Raw genomic sequence first — 25,786 nt, forward strand, 5'->3', positions numbered from 1 at the left:
CAATGGGGGAATGTGTGGGACACTGTTCTAGCCCTGGTACACCTTTATAATGTTCAAGGTCTCCGGGGTGGCACAGCATTCTCTCCAGGACTTCAATGCTGCCACGTGTTGCCTGTGGGCCGCAGGAGCTGTCCCTCATCAAATGTGGCTTTTCTGCAGAGAACCCTTCCACTGCTGTTGTTACCTACATAGCTCATGGGCACTATGTCATTTATGGCCCTGGATATCCTTCCTTTCTTTTCTTGTTCACCTTCTTTTCCACCAAGAACATCATTCCAATGCTGGAAGACGAAATGCAGGGCAGAATTCATCAAAAAGGAAGCTACAAACAGTAATTTGTGAATTGGGAGGAGACAAGCCTACTCATTAAAATTCTGCAGTAGGAAAGGCATGGTGGGGTTTGAGGCTAACACTTCCTTCTGAAGCAGCCTTTGGGGCGACAGGTTTCCTTGCTCTCATTTTCTTTGGTTCTTACAGAAAGGGCCCATGTGGCAGCAAGAGAATTCTCTATAGGTGATATGCAGGTTCTCTACACATATCTGGGCTTAGGTTGTAAATGCAACTGCCCACTCACCCAGACGGCAAATGTTGTTTGTCACCACTGCTTGTGAGACCCTTGCCCGAAGCACCCCACAAACTCGAGAATGCCCTTTCTTGAGGAGCGGGGTGTAAGATGGTCCTTCCCTTCTGTTTGTCCATGGGGGCAGTTGTTGTAGCTTGACTTGGAGGATCCCATCTGGATATTGGTGAGGCGGACTCCCCGGGGGACTGACTCAGTGCCCAGGAGTGGTCTCCCCTCCTTCACCACTACCAGGAGTCTGCTCATGCTCAGCTTGGAGGAGGAGGCGCCCTGATCTCAGGAAAGCAGGCTGAATCTCAGGAGGAATCATGATCGTCTGAGCCCACTTTCTTTTCCCAGCTAGCCCTTTTCCCATTTCCCGTTCCAGCTGGGATGGTCTTCTGGCCCCTGCATGTAAAGAGAAGTCTTCTATCGTATCTCCAAGACAAGGTCTTCTGAAGACAAAGCCTTTTGCCATCCTTCACATGCCTTGGTCCTTTTGTGTCCTGCTTATGATGGATAGTTAAGGAATATGATGCTAACACCTGGGGCAGTTATCTTGGAACAATGAGACAAAACCCACAAGCATCATGGAGACATCAACCCCGTAGGAGCCGACATCCATACACCTTGTGCTTTGAGACAGTTAAAGATCTTTCTTTCTTAAGCATCCCTTACACTAATTTCTTGTAGCACAAAGCCTCCCTCATCACTAACACCAAAACTGTGCTTTCTGTCAATGACAGTCGATGCATGCTTTGACTTTTTTTTTTCAAATTTTTTTTATTGTTATGTTAATCACCATATATTACATCATTAGTTTTTGATGCAGTGTTCCATGATTGATTGTTTGTTCATAACACCCAGTGCTCCACGCAGAACGTGCATGCTTTGACTTTTGTCCATGTCCTCCCAAGAGACATACAATTCCTTGCAGTGCAAGAATTAAGAAGGTAGATTCTGGAGCCCAGCTGTCTTGCCCCTTGTCAGCTGCAAGTGATTTAACCACCCAGTGCCTCGGGTACACGAGACAGAGCTTAGGTTGACTGAGCTGCGCAGTTAGCCCCCGGGACCCGGGAAAGCCTCCTGGGGTAGCAAGTGGGGTTGCTGGGATGACCGCAGTGCGGTGGGGTCCCTGGCTGCCCATGGCATGTAGGGCTCCATTGGCACCAACAGGCCTGTATTTGACTTCGTACCGGGGGAACCACAGGAATATGGCCCTCCCTTTTAAGAGCTCACGATCCAAGATGGCACGCTTCCTTACACCAACCTCCCCAGGTGACTTGGCTGAGAGCGGAAAACAGACGCTCACCAAAATGCAGAACATCACAGACGGAGCTGTCTGCCAATGAGGCTTAGGCTCTTATCTGTGTATTTCAGAAATCGAGTGCAATGTCAACCCTCGGGCAATAACTTGAGAAGTAAATATTTATTAAAATCGCTCAATAAATATCTCTGAGTATCTGTCATGTTCCAGGCACTATTCTAGACCCTGGAAATACTGCAGTAAACAAAGGATCGAAGTCCTTGCTCTGATAGGGTTTACGTTCTGGTGGGGGAGAGGCATTCGCATAAGGTAAAGACTACATATGTCAGGCAGGGATAGAGACTACGGGGAAAAATAAAGGGGGTTTGCAGAGATAGAAAAGATAGGGCAGGTCCCATGCTGTAGAGATGTGACATGTGAGCAAAGAGACACAAGGAGAGCAGCCATGTGGGTATCTGAAGAGAGGGCATGCAGGAGGAGCGAACAGTAAGAGCAAGGCTCAGAGGCAGGAGCACCCGGAGCCTGGCAGGGCTGGATTGGGGAGAGTAGGTTGCCAAATGAGGTCAAGAAGCAGGTGAGCAGGTGAGTGGGAGATTGTGGGTGAACAGACTGTGCGGGGCTTCGAATAAATGAACAAGAGTAGAGAGCGTCTAGCGAGTGTCAGAGACAGGATTTGAACCCCGGCAGCAGACTCCAAAACACACGTTTTCAATCCCCCCTCTATACACGCCCAACATCCTGGAAAGCTAGAGAGAGAGATCACAGCCTGCACCCGCTTCTGAAGGCCCTCCTGCTCACCCCCTGGAGAGCCTCTGCTGGGGCTGAGAAGGGGACGTGGACAAGTTTGGGCAGGATTTGGGAAGCACTGTGTCCCACATGGCACCCCACAGAAGAACAAAAGAAAGATGAATCCCCAGGGTGCCGGAGAGGGGGCAGTCAAGAGAGTGGCCACCGTGTGATGCCGCCCCAGCATGGGAAGCTTGGCGTTCTGTGTCATCCAGAGCCGGCTATTAGGAAGGAGCCTTCGCCGCGTTGCCGGGGAAGGCGATGCTGTGGAGAGATGCAGGGCTCCTGCAGGGGCGAGTTAGTAGGTCAGCCTCATCAAATATTGATGGACCAGCTGCACCGCAGCCTTGCCTCCTGCCCAAGTACCTCCGTGCCTGGCCAGCGAGTCTCAAGGAGACCCCAGATGCCTGTAAGAAGTTACCTAAGGAGCCATTACACACTTGATGGATGGGCTCCTTTGCCCTTTTAGGGTTTTATTATTAATGCATTCTTTCTCCCTGGTTCTTGACGCAAGTGTAGTCTAGTTGCCTACCAAGTTAAAAGCAGTGTGTGTGTGTGATCCCTGGATGATTTTGCCTACCACAGTGGGAAAGCTACGGCATCAGGGACCATGTTTTCAAGCCAGTAATTTCTGAATGGATCACCAGCCCCTTCACCGAGGGCCAGGATAATCCGGTTGTTCTCACTCTGGAGCCCGCCCGCTTGGATCAGACACCCTTCTGTGGCTTTAATCCCTGCGTGATCCTGAGCGTTTCTCTGCTATTCTGTATCTCTCTTTACCCACCTGTTTAAAAAGGAGCATAGTCTTGGAACCTACTCAGCAGAATGGTTAAGAAGTCTTTATTGTGTTTTGAGACTTTAATGTTTTAGAGCAGCTTTAGGTTTACAAAAAAACTGAGAGGAAGGTGCGTAATTATCCCATATCCACCCCCCCCCCGGCCGCACACATGCACAGCCTCCCCCAGGTCCAGCGTCCCCACCAGGTGGGGCACTTGTTCCGACTGAGGAACCAGCTCTGGCACATCATTATTCCCCACAGTTTACCAGGGGGGTGACTCCTGGTGGCGCACATTCTGTGGGTCTGGACAAATGTATCATGACATGTGTCCGTCAATATAGCATCATACAAACTATTGTCACTGTCCTAAAACTCCTCCGTGCTCGGTGTATTCATCTCTCCCTCTTCCTGACTCCCGGCAACCACTGAGCTTCCTACTGTCTCCATAGTCATGCCTTTTCCAGAATGTCACAGAGTTGGAATCAGACTGGCTTCTTCCACTTAGTGATGTGCATTTGAGGTTCCTCCGTGTCTTTTCGTGGCTGGATTGCTCATTTCTCTTCTTAGCGATGAATAATATTCTGCTGTCTGGATACTTCCCAGTTTATCCATCCACCTACTGAAGGACGTCTTGGTCGCTTCCAAGTTTTGGCAATTGTGAATCAAGCTGCTATGAACATCTGTGTGCAGGTTTTTATGCAGACATAAGTTTCAGCTCCTTTGGGGAAATACCAAGGAGGGTGATTGCTGGATCCTGTGGTAAGAGAAATGTTTAGTTTTGTGAGAAACCGCCAAGCCGTCTTGCAGAGCGGCCTTGCCATTTTGTATTCCCACCAGCAGTGAACGAGCGCTCCCGTTTCTCCACGGCCTCGCCAGCCTTTGGCTGGGTCCGCAGTTTGGACTTTGGCCATTCTGATAGGTAGAGGGTGACACTGCATTGTTGTTCCGATTTGCATTTCCCTGGTGACCTATGAAAGGGTTTTGTTTGTCTGTTTGTTGGAAAACACACTTGCAGACAGCCTGGCTGATACGAGGAATTTTCGTAGCAAGTGTCAGCTGTCTTTTGGTGGGCATCCTTACAAACACAGCAGAGCACTGAGCGCGTGGCTGGACGCCCGCCTCCACGGCCTCTGGGTGTTAAGGCAGCAGAAAGAACCTGGGTTGGCCTTCTGTGGGCGGGCATTCACTGGGAGCCGGTGAGTCCCGGCCCCGGGCTCCCGCATCTTCCTCCCCTCAGCCCCACAGCACAGCTCACCTGGCCTGCAGCACGAACTACCCCCCCCGATGGTTGATTCCCCCATAATTAAATCAGCCCCGTGCTGGCATACTCTCTTAAACTGATAAGGTGAGATCATAACAATCCTTTACGGCCCGCGCACGGGTCACAGCGCAGTACGCAATCTCAGAGAAATAGATCCCCAAAGAGCGTCTTGGGGGGGCGCAGGCGAGTTACTCTGGCCAGTTAGACCACGACGTCTTCTGCGTGCCAGGGCCGCTCAGCTGACTGGGGGCTTGGCCTCGGGGCGGGGTTTCTCCGTCTGTCACCACGGAGAGCTGGGGGCCAGGTCATCCTTTGTTGTGGGGGACTGTCCTGTGCGAGGTAGGATGCTTAGCACCGTCCTGGCCTCCACCCCCTAGACGTCAGCTGCATCAGCTCCTCCTGGTGACGACCAGAAACATCTGCAGACTTTGTCACCTCTCCCCTGGTTGAGACCCTCTGCCTGGAAGCCTCGCTCCAAGTGATGCTGGGGGCACATAGAGTTTCTAGCAGGGTGCGGCTGGGACCCCTCCATGCTACACAGCATGAGAGACCTTTGCCTGTAGGGCTGTAAGGATGGATTCCCCGTCTCAGGAAGACTTGCCCTACACTGCTGGGATGCTGCGGGGCTTCTCATTTCAAACTTGACGCATCCGCCCTTTCCAGAATTAGACCTCTTCTCAAAGTCACGACAAACTGGTGGCCAGCCAACATTTGTAACAGGACTGTCTCGTTTTGCCCCACCCTGGGGAGCACTGATTAATGACCGCGCTACTCTTCCCAGAAATCCTTACGTAGGATAGTTTAGTGTATGCTGACCCCATCTGGGCTCGGCACATGATACAATAGGAAACACAGAGCAGGCTCCTGAGATGGTCGTGCCTAAGCCACAGGATCCATCTGCAACCACCTTTCCATTTCCAACAATCTATTGAAAGGAGATACGGGACTGGAGGGACTGATCGGCTGGCCATGTGAAGACACAACCAGATAAGCCAGCATGTGGACCTAATAAGACAAATGACTTAGTATTAAAAAAAAAAAAATCAACCACCTTAGTGGTCAGGGAAAGTGATACTGTTAGCAGAATAAAAGAGACTTAAGAATATAATAGCTGAATGCCATGTGTTGGCCTTGTGTGGATTCTGATGGGAACAAACCAATTACATCGAGTAATATCTTTGAGATAATTAGTGAAATTTTTACATTAGGAACTTATTAATTTTGTTAGACGTGATAATAGGAATGTGATCATGCTTTAAAAAATCTTGAGGTATTCACAAGTGAAACAGCGTGGTATCTGGGTTTTGGTTTGAAAGATTTTAGCATGAAATCGTTGAGGGGGATAGAGCACGTTTAGCTACATGTGGACAGTGGTCGAAAGTGACTGATGAGTCCGTGTTACATTGTCGGTATTCTCTTGAAATTGTCACTGCTAAACAGTTGAGTCAATGCCAATTTTTCTCACGGTAGAGCGAGGGCTATATGGCCACCTACCAAAGAAAGTGCATGCACCAAACTCTACTTTCTTTAGCCTGAGAGACATGTGTCATGGTATTTCCTTCTGGTTGGGTTCTGGTGAATTATTTTAATCCATAACGTTTCACTAAACTTACTCAAGAGATAGCCCTACGTGTTACTAAAATGCCAAGAAAGAGCAGATGACCTGGTGCAATGCATATTCTATGGTGACTCAAAGCAGGCCAGCTCCAAGAAACGGGGGAGACCTGATGAGATCTGCCATCATTGGAGGGATGGGTAGAAATTCTTTGTCATCATGGACAATGGAGTGAACATCACCACCATGTAGGAGGGAGTAACAGAGAACCGATGGGCCACAGACAGAAGACATCCTAGCGTCCCCATCGGGTGCCAGCAATAGACAAAAGGCACACTGCGAGGTTAATGGAAAATCATTTGCAATTGAAGGGACTGTTTATAGAGGTGCAGGCAGGTTGAGGCATGCGGGGACCAGCTTTGCACCCCAGGCCTGAAGAGGCGGGGAAACCACCGTTGCTGGAACCCTATGGGAGCTGGAGACTTGGAGGTGGGGCTGTCCTGACGCAGGGAAGCACCTGCTGCCCACATCACAATGCCAAATGGAGACCTGTAGATGCCCCACCCATCCCTCCCCTGCCCTGCAATCTGGTATCGTGTTCCCATTGGCCAGACACCCCTGGAGCAAGGGTAGAAGGTCCCTTGGGTCAGCCACCTGGGGCACAGAGTAGAATGAAGGGCAGGAATGGACCTGGGGGTGTGCACATAGAGAATCCTTAGCACGCGTGTCAGAGGCTTGCCCTTCCCGGAGTGGTTCGATGAGCATAAGGCGGTTGTTGGTATGCAAGACTCTGGGAACATTTACCATGTAAATCATCCCGTGTAGCTCTGGTCTTCGTCAGTTAGGGGCAAGGAGGCCTACACACGGACAGGGAGCTGGATTCAGTGGTTACACATGCACACACATAGGCACACATGCACACACACCCAGGTGCACACACATGCACACACATGCCTGGACGCACACAGGCACCTACATACACATGCACACAGACACACATGCACACACAGGCACAAACTCACAAGTTCTTTTAAGAAGTTGCAGTGGTGACCACTGGAACATTTTCCACCTCCTTGGAAACAGTCTGTGCCTCATTTCCCGGGGATCTCCACTCCCGTAGGCAGGCAGAGGGCTGCCCTGACAGGGAATCTAGGAATGATTCAAGAAGACACACCAGTGGACAGGAAGCGGGGCCCCATCTGGAAAACGCCGCTGTCCCCCAGAGCTCTGCTGCTCCAGGTCAGGGAGTCGCTTTGGGAGTGAGGTGATGGTGTTCACTGGGGTCCCGGTGGGAGACGGGCAGACAGAAATCAGCTCACACTAATCGCAACAAAATGCATAAAAAGTGTTTTCAATACTTTCTTGACACAGGACCCTTTGGATTCCCCTTCTGTCCGTGTCCTGAAAGACTGTGTATTAAAGCTGCATGTATGAAGGAAGACCCTGCACTTTTACATTATATGGATGTTGGTGCTTCCCGGAGTGTGAGGCGCATGTTAGCAGCTCAGGATGTTGCTTTAGGAGATTCATGATCAGGCTTTTTAAAAATGTTACTGTCACGTATTTATTTTAAGGTGCATTTGAAAAAAAGTTCTTTTTTTTCATTTGTGGTCGTTACATACAGTTCCTTTTTGAAATAACTTCACTAAAGCAAAAAAAAAGAGAGAAGTACCTCGTTTATAGAAGAATATTAATGATATCGCAGAGAGCATACAAATATGTCAACAATTTGAGGATAGGACTTGGGCGAACGCAGGGGGAGATGTTGCTCACACCTAACCGGCAGGCAGCCAGCACCAGCCCACGAGACCCAGGGTAGCCGTGCGGACCTGGCGACATTGTAAGAACAGTGCGGATGTCACTTTAGTTATATAGAGACCCAGATCCCAGACTCGTGTTTGCTTTCCCCGAAGTGTTTTGCAATACTGAAAACCACAGCTCCTTTTCTCCACGCTGCTAGGCTTCTCAGGCTGTGCCGTGTCCCCGGGGGGAGTGACTGCGGACATAAACGTAGGAGTGTTAGTCCAGCCAAGGGGCAGACGGTCAGCGTGTTACACCTTCATACGCAGCAACCACCAGATGCCAAGTGCCATCGTCTGTGTTGTCCGCTGCGGAAGCCATCACGAGTGTGTGTCAGGGGGCCGTGCGAAGGTGGTGTCCAGCCCGGCGGGTAGAGAGGACAGAGAGCACAGCTGTGTGCAGGGGGACGGGCGGGGGTGTCATTGTCTTGTCTCATGGCATCTCCTTGTAGGGACCAGGCGAGGGGAGGGCTGTGTCAGGGACTGCTTGCTTCTTAGCTTGGTCCCAGCCAGCTCCCCCGGAAAGATGCATTGGAGACCATGAGGTCAGGTAGGACGTTTAGAGACGGTCATTTATCACAATGAGATTTCTCTGACCTCCTCTCTATTCATTCGGTCTTTGGAGGAGTCCATAGACACCAGGGGCCGGTGGGCCCCTTTTATCTGCATTACCCGGAGGCGCTCTGGGTTGGGCCCCTGGTCCTTATGCCCCCCTCGCTGCATTATTCATGTTGCCAGCTCTTGGGTGAGCATGCCCTTGATGACCGCTCCCAGGGCCGGCTGTAAAAAGACATCAGCAATGTCCACTCTGTGGCAGAGAGTGGCGAGCCCCCCAAGTCTGCCTCTTTGTTGAAGGTCTCTGCAGAAAGAATGAAGGGAATAATCCAGCAGTGGGGCATCTAGAAGATACACTGGCTCCTGGGTAGGAGTTGGGTCACTTGGTCCATGCCTCGGGATGCACATGGTCCGCCCTGTGCCAAGAAGGGTCCGATGAATCACTGGGTCTCAGCCAAGGATGGTTTGACACCATCACCCCCCCCCCAGGACATTTGGCAAAGTCTGGAGACATGTCTGGTTGTCGCAACGCGGGAAGTGTGCTACTGCAATCCCCGGAGTAGAAGCAGCTAGACCTCCTACAATGCACAGCATAGCTCCCCTGCAGCAAAGCAGTGTCTGTCCCCAGATATCAGTAGAGCCTGAGCCAAGAAACCCTGATGTCAGCGAATAAAGGAAACCAGGAGGACACACTAGTGAACAGCATGGCAAGCGTGCTGAATCTACACGGAGCGGTCACGCTCACCCGCACTTCCTGTTTCCACAGGGGACGCTGCCCCGCCTCCTACCCCCCGCTTTCTGTTCTCATGTTTTCTGCCCCAGCCTTCCTGGGTTCCTCGTTGCTCCTGCAACACTGGGCCATTTTCCAGGATGTGCAACAGATCACTACAAATCTGGCAACTTACTTAAAAGAGCCACCGTTTATTAGCTCGAGGTGCTGTGGGTCGAGATTCTCTATGAACCGAATTCTGGGCTGGGGTCTCCCGAGGCTGAAATCAGGTGTCAGCAGGGCTGGGTTCTTGTCTGGAGGCTCTGGGGGTGACTCTTCCTCCAAGATCCCTTAGGCTGTTGGCTGAACTCACTTCCGGTGGTGGCAGGACCGGGGGGGGGGGACCCCTGCATCCCCGCTGATTGTTGAGGGGCCAACATTCAGCTCCTAATGGCCGCCCCTTATTTCTGGGCTCACGGCCACTCCATTCTCAAAGACAACAACAGCAGGTGACCCCTTGTCACACGCGGACCGTCCAGTAGCCCCTCGCACCACCAGCCAGAGAACAGTCCGCTGACACGGGGCTGCAGTGAGGAGGTCAGGCCCACCTGCATGCTCCCTAGTCTGAGACCAGCTGATCTGGGTCTTTAATTCCCATCTGCGAGGCTCTGGGAGCAGTCCCTGGCTTCGTTTTCATGGGATCAGGGATGGGGATTGTGGGTGGCATCTTCTGAACCCAGCCCTGGGCATGTGGGACCATGTGCCACACTCACTAAGTGTTTGCTGAGTGACTAAACATCACAGTGGCATAAAAAGCAGAAATCCAGAATTTTATATGGGAGCTTTTAAATTCATTTTATTTCTAAGTCATCTCTACATCCAATGTGGGGCTCGAACCTACAGCCCCGAGATCGAGAGTCGCCTGTTCTACCGACTGAGCCAGCCAGGTGCCCCTCCTTGGATTTATTTTCATGTTGTCAACTGTATCCATTTGCTAGGGCTTCCATAACCAAGTGCCAGGTGGTGGCTTAAAGGACAGGTGGGTCGTCTCACGGTTTTTGAGGCCAGAAATCCAGAATCAAGGTCCTGTCTGAGGGCTCTGAGGGAGAACCTGGCCCGGACCTCTCCCCGGGGTGTGCGGACGGCTGGCTTTATCCTTCCATGGTGTTCTCCCTGTATGGAATCCGTCTACAAACCGCCCCTTCTCGGGGCACATGAGGGCACCAGTCCTTGCCTAGGGCCACCCCGTAGCTGCCCGTGAGCCGGACTGCGTCTGTGTGCATGTGAGGTCACATTCTGAAGTCTTGGGGGTGGGGGTTCAGCATATGGATTTGGACGGAAGTACACGTCCAGCCCGTAATAGCAACTAATTATACGTTTTCCTTTATTACATACTCTGCGGATCAGATTCAGCTGACTCAGCCTTACAGGGCCAGAGACCAGGTGGTACGCAGCCCCCACCCCCCAAGCCCCCTCCTCAAGCCCCCTCCTCAAGCCGCACAGATGCTCATTCCTGCAGCAGCCATACCAGTGGCTTCTAGAAGCTCAGTGGCCGTGAGGAGCCTCTAGAGAGAGCGTTTTACATGGAGACTCTAGCCCACCCTGAGACAGATGCATCGGAGGACAGAAATTGGGCTTTCTGTGTTCCGAGTTTGTACTCAACATTGATTTTCTTTAAGGGACACTTCATCATCCCTGTATTACACCCAAGTCAGGCACCTTTTGAAAAAGAGGGAGAGGCACATTTGGGTTTTGGACACTGAGAAGCTGCACAGGATCATCAAGTGTAAAGGCGGCTCAGGGACAGCGCGGGGAGCACCCCCGGGACAGGCCCACGCCCGAGTCCCACGCCGACACCGCTCGGCAGCCTGCACCGTGCCTGCCAGGGGCACTGGTACCAACGCTGGCCTGGTGACGCGGCGCTGTCTCTGAGCGTCCAAAGTCACCTCCCGACCCCAGCAACAGTGGACCCACAAGTTGGGGAGCACTGAACTAAACCACCCCCTAGACAGAGGATGAAAAAAAAGCAGAGGTCCGGGAGTGACTCCCCAAGGTCACAGAGCTCGTCACCAGCAGAGCTGGACCCGAAGCCGGCTTTCCTGCACCCACCCCACTGCCTTCCCCTCGCCCCCGGGATGCTGAAAAGAGGTGGCCTCTCCCACCCCAGTGGGTGCCCAGCTCCTTCCTGAGAAGCCAGGCATCCTCACGGAGCATCCCTCCTCCCACCACCTTTCCCCATGGGCTCTCGTTGCAACACTGCCACTCCGAGGACCCAAATTCCCGCACCGGCCACTTCCTTGAAGGACTCATGCAGAAGATGCCTCATTCCCAAAATCAGCCTTCTGGACCCCGTGTCTCCGGCTCACACCGATGAAGCCAGCCACTGCACTGGTCAGCAAGAATCCTCCAATTTGTGCGAACGGTTAAGTGGAAAGAACAGTTTGTAGCTTCGGTGAAACCTGGAGTCTTGAGCGAAATCCAAATGCAGCAAAACGGGGTTTCAAGCAAAGTCACATTTCATGAGACATTTCTTACGGGCCATAACGGTAGCTGGTGTCCCCGGTAAGCGACCGATGGGCGACGATTTCCCACTCTCAGGACAAATGGGGGCTTGGCACACTAGTGCGTCTATGATGTCTGTCCCTCAGGCGTGCCCTGGTCTCCTTGCAGCCAAGGTGACAAGTGCGTTCCGCACATCATTTGAATGCACGACTTGGGAGAAGGTTCTAAAGGAACGGTGCCTGTTGCTGTTGATGTGATCTTGCAGCTCTGGGGGGTTGACACGGACTGGGACGCCTTGACTTTGAAAGTGCAGGTGTGGCTTGTCGACCCTTGCCTCCTCGCGTTCCCTCGCAGTGACCGATGGTGGGCAGGCTGGCGGGGCTGTGTTCTTCTAGCTTTCTAACCATTCACGAGGATTTATGTCCTCCGCTCCGGGAGGTGAGTGGGGCAGGGGTGCACGTGTGCGCCTGGGTGCATGTGGGTCCGTGTCATTTTCTAAGCTACAGCTCTGCATATAACCAAATAGTTCTGCAGAGTTTGTTGGCAAACACGGGACAAGACGGGGGTGCCGGGGCATGATGGTAGCTACTCGGATCGACACGGGAGATAGCACTTCTAGAAATGCACACCACAAAAGGCAGGTGCCTGGGACGCTGGGTGAGATCTAAGTAAGGTCTGTGCTTGAGTTCAGTCGGATGTGATCCCTGGAAGCTTGGCTCACGAGAACGCTGGGGTGGGTGGGTTGGCTTTGCAAATTCCTCTTAATCTCAAACGATCTATTTCAGAAATGAAATTTTATGAGCAGATCCATTACAGAGGGGGACTTGGGGCACAGAGAGGTTATAGGTGGCCTGAAGCCACACAGTGACAAAGTGGCAAAACCGGAGTGTAAGCCTGGGCAGGGGTTTCCCACCAGGGCACTATCGACCCCCCCGACTGGCGAGTCTGTGCTGCGGGGGCCGTGCCGGGCATGGTAGGATGTGTAGCCGCCTCCTTGGCTTCTCCCCACCAGACAGCACTCCCCCACCTGGTTGTGACAATCAGACATGTGGACACTACCCCCCACCCCGAATGAGAACGACTGGCCAAGGCAGGCTGATGCTCCCCCTGAACGCTTCGCGGGGCTGCTTCTCAGTTTAGGGGTGTCCAGGGACCTTTCCCTCCAGTGCCCTTCACCCATCTCTGCACGGGCCACGAAAACATGGACAATTGCACAAGGAGTGGTGGACTGCGGCGTGGTGGAGCATGGGCACCTCTGCAAAGGCCAGGTCTTTAATACTGTGGCTCTCTCCCGCCTGTCTTCATGCCCGCAGAGCCAAGGTGAAGAAGGGGGTGAACATCCTGGGCACCCAGACCAGAGAGCCCCGGCAGTGGGACGTGAAGCAGGAGATGGGAAACGGAGGGAAGCACGCCACCACCACTGTGCTGTGTCAGCGCCTGGGGTCCAGCTCGCGCAACAGGTAAGCCCCGGCGGCGCAGGGTCCGGTGACCGGGTCACCGCCCGGAAGGCTTGCCTTACACTCGTATTTAACCGCTGCTTAGCAGAGCAGTTAACCCCTCAGCCTGGAGATCTGTAGGCACTTTCATCATGGGCAGGACCCTCTGGCAGCTCCAGGCGGAGCAGGTGTGGCTCTGGTTCTGAGTCTGTTTTTGGGCTTTGAAGCCGAGCCTGGTTATCATGGTTGGCTGTGCCTCCGGGCCTCGGGCATGCTGTCCACCTGGGCTCAGGTCCCTGGTCACCTCCCCTTGCCCTCCCTGGATTATCGGAAGCTGCTTTCTTCCAAGTGCTCATTCTTTGCACAAAGGGTGTGGTGTTGTGCTTTATAATAAGAAATACGTATTTGGGCTTCATCCCTGTTCCTGGCACAGAGCTCCTGAAACCCTGAGAATTTCCTAAGTGAAGAGAGCAACAAAGGTGACTTTTCTTACATTAAGGAGGTGACTTTTGGGAAGCACCTGGGTCACCCGAACCCCACGCCCAGCATCTCCCTGGAGGGCAGAGGGGCTGGAGGTTGACTTCAGTTACCATTGGCCAAGGATGTAATCAATCTTACCTCTATCATGAGACCTCCAGGAAAACCCCAAAGATTGGGTCTCTGAGAGCTTGCAGGTGGGTGGGCCCGTGGAGAGTCAGGGCGAGTGGCACCCAGAGAGGACATGAAGCCCCGCGCCCTTCCCCACACCCCGCCCTGTGCATCTTCTCCATCTGGATGCTCCTGAGTTACATCCTTTAACCTAGTAAGTGAAGCTTTCTCGGAGTCCTGCGAGCTGCTCTCGCAGATTAATCAAACCCAAGGAAGGGGGGCTTTGGAACCTCGGGTTTATAGCCGGTGGGTCAGAAGCCCAGGTGACAGCCTGCACTGATACCTGCAGGGGGATGGGCAGTCCTGTGGGACTGAGCCCCTCGCCTGGGGGATCCAATGCCATCTCTGGGTGGACGGGGTCAGGATCAGGTTCAACTGGACGACACCGGCTGGTGTGGGAGCACCGCTTGGTGGTGCAGGGAAAATGCCCACATCGGAGTGTATGTCCAAACGTGAGGGATTAGACCCCAACTTGAGTGAGGAGGGATTTAAACAGGGGGTGACCATCAGTGGAGACAGTATGTAAGGACATGCTATGTGAGATTCTATACAGACACCTGGATTATTATTTAAAATAATTGTTTCCTGCGTAAAAAACCAAAACATACTTACTTTAGAGTATTTGTAAAGCACAGTTATACTAGGGGGGAAAAGTCAAATAATGCATCAATATTCTGCCAGCCAAGGATAACCCACTGTTAACATGTTGGTTCATTCCCTTCCAGTGTTTTATACACACAGTAAATGTGTAGTCAGTGTATTTATGTTACAAACCTGGTATCATAATCTATACACAGATTTTAAGATGCTTTCACTTCTATTGACCACATTTTCTCCTGACATTAAATTGTCCTCAGAAACAGTTTATTGGTCTCATGGTATTCTGTCATATAGATTTAACGCTGCGTAAATAACCCTACCCACGTCCTCAGACGTAGCAGTTGTTCTTAACTTTTATTACTATAAACGTTGTAGCAGTAAACCACCTTTCATGTAAAGCTTTATCCACTTCTCTTTTCGCTTAAGGTGGTTTCTTTAGAATCAAAAAGTTTGATCATTTTTAGGGCTCTTGATACATTCTGTTTTGTGTATTTTCTTGAAGGGAGTAACACTAAAGGAAAACGTATCCCATCATCGGACACATTTTCTTAAGGGAACACTGCAAGGCTGCCAAGAAAAAATTCTGCAAATTCTCCACTTTGTTTAGAAACACCCGGCTCTTTGATCATAAACCCTCTCTCCGCCGTGCTTCCTTTAATGGGTAGCCAGCGAAAACATCTGTGTCCTGAGCAGCTTCCTGGTTCAAACACCAGCCTTTCCCCAGATCACCCCCAAGAAGGACTGTTAGTATATCACATGGGGTGCGGGTTGTGTATCCAGATGTTTCGATTCGTGAAAAAGGGACTAGAAAGAAACGCATGCCAGGGTCCACTGGTATTAGCAGGAAATCAGAGGCAAAATTAAATCTCCTGAATCAAATGCACGTAAAGTCTAACTAACCCATAAGATTGGTTTTGATTAGGCAAATAAAAGCAAAGGTGTTCATTAAGTGAAGTTACGCATGTAAGTCATTCTTCATGACCCAGTTGGGAGCAATCTCGATGTGGGGGGGGGGCCCTGTGGGAGCACGTTCTCAAGAGTCCCGGAGGCAACCCTGTTTGCGCTGAGTCTCTGTGAAGTCTGCTGTGGGCCAAGGTGTGTTTGCTGAGAGGGTGAGCTTCTGGGTTTTTTGTTGGGAAGTCTGTTTACCAGCACAGCACTGATGGGGGTCCCATGCTTACCGCCTTCCTCACTGCGCTCTGCGGGAAGCCTTGGTTGGTTGCCCTGTGGGCGGTGCTGTGCACGGACGTCCACCCAACACTGAGTCAGATCCAGACCACCCCTCATCAAGGAACCTACACGCTGTGGAGACCTGGGACCAGAAGGACCCCAACTCCAAAAGGGCGCTCGTTGACATGGAAGGTGCAAGTCCTCCCGGAGGGAAGGAGGGCTTCCTTCCCTCTGCCTACAGAGCAAAGGCCAAGCGCACTTGTTATCTACTGCCCTGTGACAAATTACCCTCAAGCTTACAAGTTCAGAACACCACACGTTCATGATCTCATGGTTTCCATGGGTCAGGGATTTGGGCACATCCTAACTGGGGCCCGTTCCCCAGGGTCTGTCACTAAGGGGCAGTCGGCCTCTCCTCCACCAGGAACTGTGGTCTCATCTGAAGGCTCAGCAGAGCTGACCCACTCCCAGGCTCACGTGGTTGTGGGAAGGATTCGGGTCCTCGAGGGCTATAGGACCAGGGGCCTTGGTTTCTTGTTCTTTGCTGGGGGCCCTCCTCCATTGGGTCCAGCCTGTGAGAAGGTCCTGGGAGAAAGGGAAGGGCAGCAAATGGGAGTCGGGAGTATTTTATAACCTAATCTCACAAGTGGCGTCCGCACACTCTTCCTGTATTCCGTTCATTAGAAGCCAAGTCTGGGCCGTGCTCAGGGGAGGGTTGTACACAGAGGGGTGGGTGCCAGGAGGTGGGGCTCCCCAGGAGTGTCAGGCTGACAGCTCTTCTGGGCCATGGAGGGCTTTCTGCAGTAGAATCTGCAGGAACAGAGAATGACAGCCTTGCAAGCACGGACAGAGGCCCCGCACTCCCTGAAATCAGGAGATCTCCCACAGAGAAGAGTGGCAGGTGGGGCCCGGCTGCAGGCGACATAGGAGGGACTTGCAGAGATTCTGCCCGGAATGCAGCGGGGCCCCGAAATGGAGGGACGTGGATCCCAGGCCAGGGGCTTAAGCCGGCCCTCCCTTAGCTGTGCATCACCCACCCTCCTCTTCAGACTGACTTGCCTTCTTCATTTAACTCAAGCCAGTTGATTCAGAGGGCAGTGTAGGTTCCTGCCCGGACTAGCGAGACTAGTTAGCAGCACTAAAAAGTGATGATCCTGGCTCATTCGATCAGAAGAGCCGTTTATTCAAGGGATGTTGTGGGGGACGCTGTGGAATCCGCCTGGAAAATGGAAGACCCCACGTAAATCTCAGCATCAGCCGGCGCCCGCCCAAAGCCACGCCTCCTCATGGACGTTCAGACCACTGCTCCCTTCTACTTTAAATTGCTCTGGGTTTTTTAAGTTCATCTTTATTTTTAGTGAGACTGTCCTTGAAAGTCTATGGTTAAGGTACTTCTGCTGGTCCCTCACGTGCATTACAGTAAGTATAAAACTGTAAGATTTATTTTAAATGATAATCCTTGTGATTAGAACAGGGGCATCATTGGTGCATATTCCTGTCATAATGGGAAGACAGGCAATGAATCGCCGGTGTGGTGCGTGCTGCGCACCCGAGTTCCCCCTTCAAGCCCCCCGTCAGCTTCTGCGCACCTGCGTGGGCTGGTAGTCAGCTGGGGCGGCACTTAACGAAATACCACAGTTGGGGGCTTAAAGAATGGACATTTATTCTCTCCTAGTTCCGGGGGCTGGAAGTCCCAGATCGAGGTGCTTTCAGTGCTGGCTTTGGGAGAGACCTCTCTTTCTGGCTTTCCTGCTGTGTCCACACATAGCCTTTCCTCTGTGTGCCCTTGGGGGGCGCGGTGAGGGAGAGAGAGAGAGAGAACGGTAGAGAGAGAGAGAGAGAGAGCACTCTGGTGTCTCTTCTTATAAGGACCCCGGTCCTATCAGATTCGGACCCCACCCTTATGACCTCAGTTAACCTTAATTATCTTTCTAACGGTCCCTTCCCCGAGGACAGTCACTGCGGGGTTCGGGCTCCCAGAGATGAATTCCAGAGCGGGGGGGACACAGCCAGTCCCCAGCAGCAGGCTTTGCTCTGACACGCTGCACCTGCGTCCTTCAGAGCACTGCCCTGGGCCCCTGGGCACTTGGCCCACTCTTGAGACTGTTGGGAAAGCCAGAGTTTTCCTCTTCAGGGGGCAGACTTTGCACATGACGGATGGGTGTGCGGGAGAAAAACCCACCTCCCTCTCCTCAGGCGCAGACCACCCTCTGTGGTGATGGACGCTGCAGAGCCCCCCAGGGACGCGGGAGGCTGGCACTTCTTCCGACCACACACCTTCCCTCGAGTGAACAGCTTCCCTCCTCCCCACCCCTTACCTGTAGTACTCACTTACACATGGATCCACGTCTCAGGGTCTGCTTCCAACAAACCCCACCTGGGATTCTCAGAAACGTGAGGGCCCCTGCTTCCTTCCCTGGTGGAATGGCCTCTTACGTGTACAACTGGGGGGAAGAATTTGTTAGGAAGGCTGCCCACCAAGGCCTTCCTGTCGATGGAACCCTTTCTCCCCAGAGCCCGGAACCTCTGGGCTTGGGGTCCTGCCGCCATCCGTCCGTAAACCCTCAGATCCAGGAGGAGAGTTGGCAACGGTCCACACCCACACCTAATTGTGTTGCATTTTATTTCTAGCCCCAAGATGAATATTTCAGCAGTCTGAGCGTCTCTGCAATCATGCAAGCTCAGCTAACAGCCTCCTGGATCGCAGCTCATACTCACAGGCTGTGAGGCCAACGGAGCACTTGCCATTCTGTCCAGATGCCCCCACACCGGGGCCATGAGTCTGAGTGAACCGAGCAGGAAGCCAGTGTCCCTGTGTGCACAGGATGGGGATGAAGGATGTGGCCGGCTGGCTGCCACACAGGGGTGCCCTCGGCCGCGCTCTTGGTGAATGTTCCAGAGGCAGCATCTCCTGCTTGGCCTTTCATCTCCTTCCCCATTCTGAATTTTTCTTCAAAACTGGGTAGCAGGGTTGGTGTGAGCAGCTGGGGCTCGACCAAGCAGGAGCCTCATAAAGCCTGGGCGGCGACCCCTGCCTGGAGGGAGGCGTGGCTGACCGTGACTGCCCTCGACCCCAGCGCTGCACTTTTATCTGACACACAATTCTAGCTGACGCTTTCCGCGAGCCTTCCTCTCTGCAGTTCAGGCTAATGCCAGAGATTCCGTGTGTCTGAACTGCAGGGAGCCCCACGTTGGAGCCTCTGTGGCTGTGATGGAGGCTGGCTCCCTGGGGTGGAGGGGTCCCCCGGTTCCACCTAAACCACTCTCCACTGAGCCTCACACCCCGTGCTGGTGTTTACTGCACACATTCACTCAAATTGGTTCACTTGGGCATTTAAAAATTTTCCTGTTGGGCTTTGTTATTAAAATATTGCTGTTATAATCTCCTCCAGGAAACAGAGTATCTTAAAAATAAAAATGTAAATAGCAGTAATACGCTATCCTTCATCATGCTTGAGAGTATGAAAACTACACTCTGCATACTTCATAGTGCCCGGCATTTTACAGAATGCTTTGTATACACCATTCTGGTAAATCTTTTTCATGGTTTCTCGAACAGAGTCAGCACACCACTGGGCAGGTGAAAAAAAGAAATGAAGGCAGAGGGAGGAAGCATCCGACTGAATATTTGTGCAAATGATAATTTTTCTTTTAAAATAACTTTCATGTCTATAAATAAATGGAAAGCGCTCAGGTCTGCTGCATGAGTTAAAGGTGAGCATGAACGGCTACGGTTTCAACATACGAACCCTGTTGCTCATATCAGCGACGTCCCTGCACCTGCTCTGGGGCTGGAACGGGAGAGTAAACGCTCTGCAGGCCTTCAAGATGCACTAGCTCCAGATTGAGACTTTATGTTGCTTCCTTGTCTTTTTATTAGCCTTATTTTCTTCCATGCCCATATGTCACTTTTAGCCTCAGAAAAACATATTCAAAAACACATTTTGTAAACCCATATTCCACACCTCATGTTCGCTGTAACTGTTACTGCGCGTGTAAGTATTTTTATACAGTTGGGACCAGACTGTGACATGTCTCCTTTTGTAAAGTAACATTGCCAAAGCACCTGCCCCAAACTTGGTTATTTAAGTGGCTGTGGCTAACAGGTTACTAAGTAAAGTAATTTACTAAGTTTGCTGCTGCAGGGCGTCGTGGTTGCTAACTTTTTCATAGAAATAAATCGGCAGTGCACATCTTTATACCTCTGTGGCCCCTCCCTGGGCCCCCCACTTCCTGGGAGACGGCAGGGTCCCCTAGAGACTTATAAACTTAGGCCACAGATTTGGGCGCTCAGCCCAGAGGCTGCAGGCTGAGCGGCTGACCACGTGGCTGAGCTCAGGCAGGGATGTCTGCATGGGCTGCCAGCCAGGTGAACGGAGGGGGTGGGCCCTGCGTGCAGGGAGAGCAGGACAGAGTGCACCTGCCTACAGGGAGTGCCCCCTCCTCCCTCTGGAGGCTCCCTGGGGGGAAATGCAGGCCCCGCGTTGCCCAATCTCGGGATTTCTCTAGACAAGCTGAAAATCCAGACTGTCATGTGAAATCTCCCAGTTTGTAAACATTTGCTCAGATTTTTAAAAATCACTGTGCGGATCCCAGAAAAGGAATATCGTTGAGGAACACGGCTCACCAGCAAGTGAGTCCTGCACAGTGGCAGCCCGTCTGAGCCCATCACGCACTCCGCTTTGGAGGAAATCACACCTGCGTGCGCTAGGGGGTTGGTTGTCTGTATCCTCAAGGGGTAAAGTCTGCAGCAAAAGAGCCATCCCGGCCTAGACGGTCTGCCTCTTTTAAAGGGACTTCGAAGTGAGGCCAGCCCTTTGTGAGATTCTGCTTCCCCCATTTTCTGCACGGGATCCCTCCTGAAGATAGAGGTGCACAGACTTCCCTGTGTTTCCAGCAGATGTTGTTAACACACATCCGTCCTCTGGTCCCTTACCCTTGTTCTCGCCCCTGGCTCTCTTTAGGGGCAGCCCTACAGGGCACCTGCCTGGGGCCTGGTGTCCCTCATCCCTCCTCTCGTCGCCCACCTTCTGTTTGGCGGGGCGGCAGGTCAGCCGGCATTCTCCAGCTGGTCTACACTGGAGACTTTCCAGGTCCGCGCATTTCCCTGGGCCACCAGCTGACGGCCCCCTGGTCCTCCCCTCCCCCAAGCCCGTCAGGCTTCAGCTCGGCTGCAGGGGAGACAAGTCAATCAGGCAGGTAATAAAAGGGCGGAAGCTTTTCAAAAAGCAAAAATCGCAGGGAACGGTGACTAAAATGCCCATTAGTATTCATTTCCGTGGTCTCGATTGCAGATCTTACATTTGTAACTGTGCTTGGCTGTTTGTTTTTGGAGAATTCTGGAATATGAATGTTCTCATAGCTGCTTCGTGGAAACAGAATCGGCAGAGCTTAGGGGAATGGTACACCAAGATAATCTGCTTTTCCCCGAAGGAAACTGCCCAGACCCAGTCTTCCCCTGAAGGAAGGATTGGAGATGCCGCAGAAAGTGCACCCCGCAGATTTCCGCAAACGAAAATCTCCCAATCGGTGGCATGGGTGTGCACTCCAGGTCCCCAGAGGACGAAATCAGAATTGTCCCCCTGCAGCCCACTCTACATCCTCAGCAGGCTGACATCAGCCCCCGTGGCAGGAGAATTTCTTGATGCGCACATTGTGTGTGTTCTCAGTAAAATATTCCCTTCTCTCCCACGCTCAGCCTGTGCCGAAGGCTAAAGCCCAACATGGTTGAGGTTATTGGTGTGTTCTGGCATTTATAGAAACTAAACTCTCCCAGGAGAATGTGCTGGAAGCTCCTGGGAGTGGGAGAACAGGTAGAGAAGAAGCTTTGAGAAGCTCAATAGAAGAGGAGATGTTCCTGAAGACCAAAGGGCTGGCTCTGGCGTCAAACGTTGGTCTGACGTCTGCAGTGGCCGTGGGGTTCCTCCATCCCATGGCGAAAAGCTGTGGAGTCCAGAATCCGTGGGTTTTCATCCCATCAAGCCTGCCCACTGTGGAGGGAGCCAGCCTCCCCAAAGGAAATCAGCTTCTGTAGAGAAAGACAAGACACTGGGACTTAAAACCACGGCACCTGGAAGAGGCTTCACAACGTTGGGCATTTTATGCATGTCACCCTCTGCTTCCCCAGACCCCACATGGTGAATGAGGGTCCACTCAGTTCTCAAATGATGACCCCATGTATGAGAGGCTGTGTTTTCCAGAAATGTATGCAACGGACACATTTGCAACGTCCCCACCTGCACGGTCTTCCGAATGTCACTACTCACCTTACAAGGTGGAGCCTTTGTCCTGCCCCTTGAAAATGGGGAGGCTTTTGTGACTGGCTTCATGTGAGCACAAGGATGCTGTGTGGCTGGGGGAGCCGGCAGTTAGCCCACGTGCAGAGACCCGGGGCAGAACCCTGGTTGGGAGACAATGGTGTCCGGCCGGCCACCCCGCCCGGCCCTTCCAGAATGCTTGAATCACAGAGACAGTAAAATGATCGTCTCGTGCCACTGAGTTTGGAGGGCAGTTTACGGCACAGCGACATATAACCCAAACCTGGGTGCCCAGAGGGTTGAACTGCTCCCCCCGCCCCCGGTTCCTCGGGGCCAGGCCTGCATTTGAACCCCACTCTGTCTGATCCTGCGTCTGCCAGCGCCACGGAAAGCTGCCCGAGTGCAGACGCGTGGCCGGGCTTGTCCTCACACCCCAAAGGGCCTCTCCCGGAGCCCAGCCCCCCATCACCTCCAGAGACTGACTTCTCGGCTCTCTGCACCTGAGCCTCAGTAAAGGCTTTTTCTGGCCGGAAGGGAGGGTTTCTCTCTTCTTCCTTCTGCCACAGGTTGACATGTGGTCCCCAGTCCAAAGGGAACATGTATAAAGTAGATCTATCTCAGCATCTGTCCTGAGATGACTTACTGGCACGGGTTAAGGTGTCTTGAGCTCTCGCCAGACCAGTCATTGACCGTAAGAGGAGGCTGTGGTGCCCACACTGGGCCCTGGACCTGAGCAGGTGGCTCTCAGACCCATGATCTTGCCATGGAGACACCCCGCGCAGTGTCCCCTGATGTAGCCACCCCATCGCTGGTTCTCAGAGAGCAACCTGGCGGCCCCGCGGTGCCCCTCTGTGTGCAACGCCCGAGGTGCTCAGAGTCCTCTGGGCTCCGCTGAGCTGCCACAAGATGCTGGCTCCATCCACCGGAGCCCCTTCAAATTCAGGGAATTTTAGGGGCACCTGGTGGCTGAGGCAGTGGAGCGTCTGCCTTCGGATCAGGTCATGATCTCAGGGTCCTGGGATCGAGTCCCGTGTCGGGATCCCTGCTCAGTGGGGAGCCTGCTTCTCCCTCTGCTCTGCAGTTCCCCCTGCTTGTGCTCTCTCTCTCACTCGCTCTGACAAATAAATAAATAAAATCCTTAAAAAAATAAAAATAAGTAAGTTCAGGGACTTCTGTTTAGATTGAGGGGCCTTCTCATACCTGACGGGTCTTTACGAGACAACGGCAAAGGGCGGGGGGAGTGAACCACAGCTGACCCTTGGACAATGTGGGCTTGAAGTGCATGGGTCCACGTCCATGCAGAGAATTTCATCAACACAGCGGTTGTACATGGATGCTCTCCCTATGATTTTCTGAGTAACATCTTCTCTTCTCTGGCTTCCATTGTTGTGAGCACACAGTATAGATTACAGTGTTCATCGACTGTTTACATCATCAGCAAGCCTTCCAGCCCACAGCAGGCTCTTAGTAGTTAAATCTGGGGGAGTTGAAAGTTATACGTGGATTGTGGAACTCACGGGGGTCAGTGCCCCTAGCCCTCTCATTGGCTCAAGATCAATCATATTTCCCTTTTTAAAAACTTTAATGTTCTTTTCTGCCCGAATGGGAAAAGCTTTGCTCATGCAGCACCTCCATCCCCAAGTATCCCAGGAAGCAAAATGGTGCTGTGATGAATAGCATGGCCTCTGGAGCCCGCCAGGCAATGTGGACCCTAGGCTCAGCTCTTCTCTTTGGAACCTGGGTGGTTTTGTGCAAATGAGTCAGTGTCTTTGGGTCTTATATGAAAATGGGATGATAAATAACAGTGGTACCTTTGTCATGGGGAGCTCGTGGGAATTAATGATGTCGGTCTGCAGTCAGTGCCCACAGAGGCCCTTGGCTCTTGTATTCTCTACAGGGTGAAGCTTCCTGAAGTTCTTCCTGACATTTTCACACGGTGGCTCCGACTTCCTGCCATTGTAACTGTGACAAGACACAGCACTCTTACCCCTGGGGGCACGTGTCAATCACGGAGCTGCACTGTCCCCCTAGCCTGGACCTCGTCCCCAGCATTCTGCTGGAGCTCGGTCCTGCCCACGGTCCTCCTTGTCTCCCTCTGCTCTTCCTCTGGGCTCACGCTCTACCCGGGGGCTCAGCAGCTGGCTGGCTCGGGCTTTGCTTCCACCCTGAGGGCCGCCCGAGGGCATAAGGGACGGCAGAGACGGATGCCAGAGGGGCACAGGTAGCCTGCGGGCACCCGTGGGGCCAATGTGCCTGGCTTTGACTATTTATAAGCCATCCCAAAGGTCGAAGTCTTGTTGTAATTTGTCATTTTACTAAGGCACATTTTCTGCTTCTGCTTTTATTATTTTTTGCTCTTAATTTATTATTATTTTTTTTTTTTGGAGAAGTGGGGGAAGAAAGGTGATGTATTCACACAGTTCCAAATTCAAAATGTAAACAAGTCCACAGGCAGAAATCTACTGCTGCCCTCCACTTACCCAGCTCCTTTCCCGGGGGCCACCAACATCGGCACTTTATCATCTACCTTCCCAAAGACATTCTCTGCATGTGAAAGCACGCACACACTCTCACACGCACACACACCTGCACACTCATTCGCACGTGTGCGCACACATGCACACACTCATGCATGCATGTGCACACTCGTTCACATGTGCGCACACACCTGCACACGCGCCCACTCATTCGCACGTGCACACGCACGCACACACTCATTCACATGTGCACATACACGCACACACACTCATACATATTTCCTCCCCTACTTCAACTTGAAACAACGTTGCTTCTTTTTTCCACCCACTCACATATCTTGTAATTTTTCCGTATCAGTCCCTGAAGTTCTTTACTATCCTTTTTAAAAGCATTGGCTTATTATTGCATATACAGCATCGCTTATCTAAACCAACCCCTACTAACTGGCCTTTAGGGGCTTCTGTCCTCTGCCTGGAGATCCTACTTTGATCCACCTTGTCCAAACACCATCTTGCACTTTTGTGATTCTATCTGTGGGATAAATTCTGGCATTGTGCTGAGCAGAGTGGTGTGGGCATAGGTAAATGAGGACACTGACATGTTGGCCGGACGAGTCACGCCACCATCACCCTCGCCCACACATTGCTAACAAGCCCTTGGGCCTCTCGATGCTCCTCTTTTGTTTCCTCGCGGGTGACCTGGCTAGTGAGTTGCCTGAGAGCAACCCTTAACATGGGAATCATGGTGTGGACCTCTAGGGTGTTGGTCCAGTCCACCCCGGTCCCTCCTGGGAAGCTCTGGAGTGACATTTGTGGCCCCGGGACCTGCCGTGTTTCTGGAGCGTCTCCCTTGGGTGTGCAGTTCCTCTGCCGTGTGAAGGGTGGCTGTCTGTAAACACGTGTCGTGCACAGACTCTGGTTAGGTCCCTTGTAAATTCTCACCTAAGCTGAGCTTGTTCTTCTCAAAACAGCCCAAGTACTGTATTCTCTTTAAAGTATAATCAGATCACGAAACGCCCTATTGGTCTGAACTTTCAGGGCTTCCCACCACACCCAGAATAAAACCCCAGCCCTTGACTGTGAGCTCCAAGGCCCTTGGTGATCTGGCCCTGCCCAGCCCCCTGATCGGACTCCTAAGCTTCTCTCATCCATCACCCATCTTCCTTTACCCTGACCTCTGGGAAGCCTGTCCCTTATGAGCCAAACCTGTTCCTGCCACAGGGCCTTTGCACCTGCCATTTCATCTCTGGACTCTTTGTATGAGTTGATCGTTCTAATCTTTAGGTCTTAGCTGAGATGTCATATTCTCAGAGAGGCAGTCTGTGACCATGCACGCCGATCACCTGATTGACTTTCTGGAACTCACCAACGTCAAATAACCTTGTTCGTTTACCATTGGTCCCTCCCCACAAGAATGTAGACTCCAT

General features: G+C 52.4%; 1 protein-coding gene across 2 annotated transcripts in view; it reads left to right on the forward strand.

Moving 5' to 3' along the window:
* Window positions 1-25,786, forward strand: part of TMEM132C (transmembrane protein 132C) — a 316,599-nt gene that overhangs the window by 179,807 nt on the left and 111,006 nt on the right. For both annotated transcript variants that reach the window (XM_073888846.1, XM_073888847.1), the window contains one exon: window positions 13,085-13,231. In XM_073888846.1, the coding sequence (XP_073744947.1) occupies window positions 13,085-13,231 (147 nt within the window). The remainder of the gene's footprint in view (window positions 1-13,084; window positions 13,232-25,786) is intronic.

The sequence above is a fragment of the Callorhinus ursinus genome, unplaced genomic scaffold (assembly GCF_003265705.2).
Source record: "Callorhinus ursinus isolate GAN/ISIS: 27379988/994484 unplaced genomic scaffold, GSC_fseal_2.0 scaffold97, whole genome shotgun sequence".
Lineage (NCBI taxonomy): Eukaryota > Metazoa > Chordata > Mammalia > Carnivora > Otariidae > Callorhinus > Callorhinus ursinus.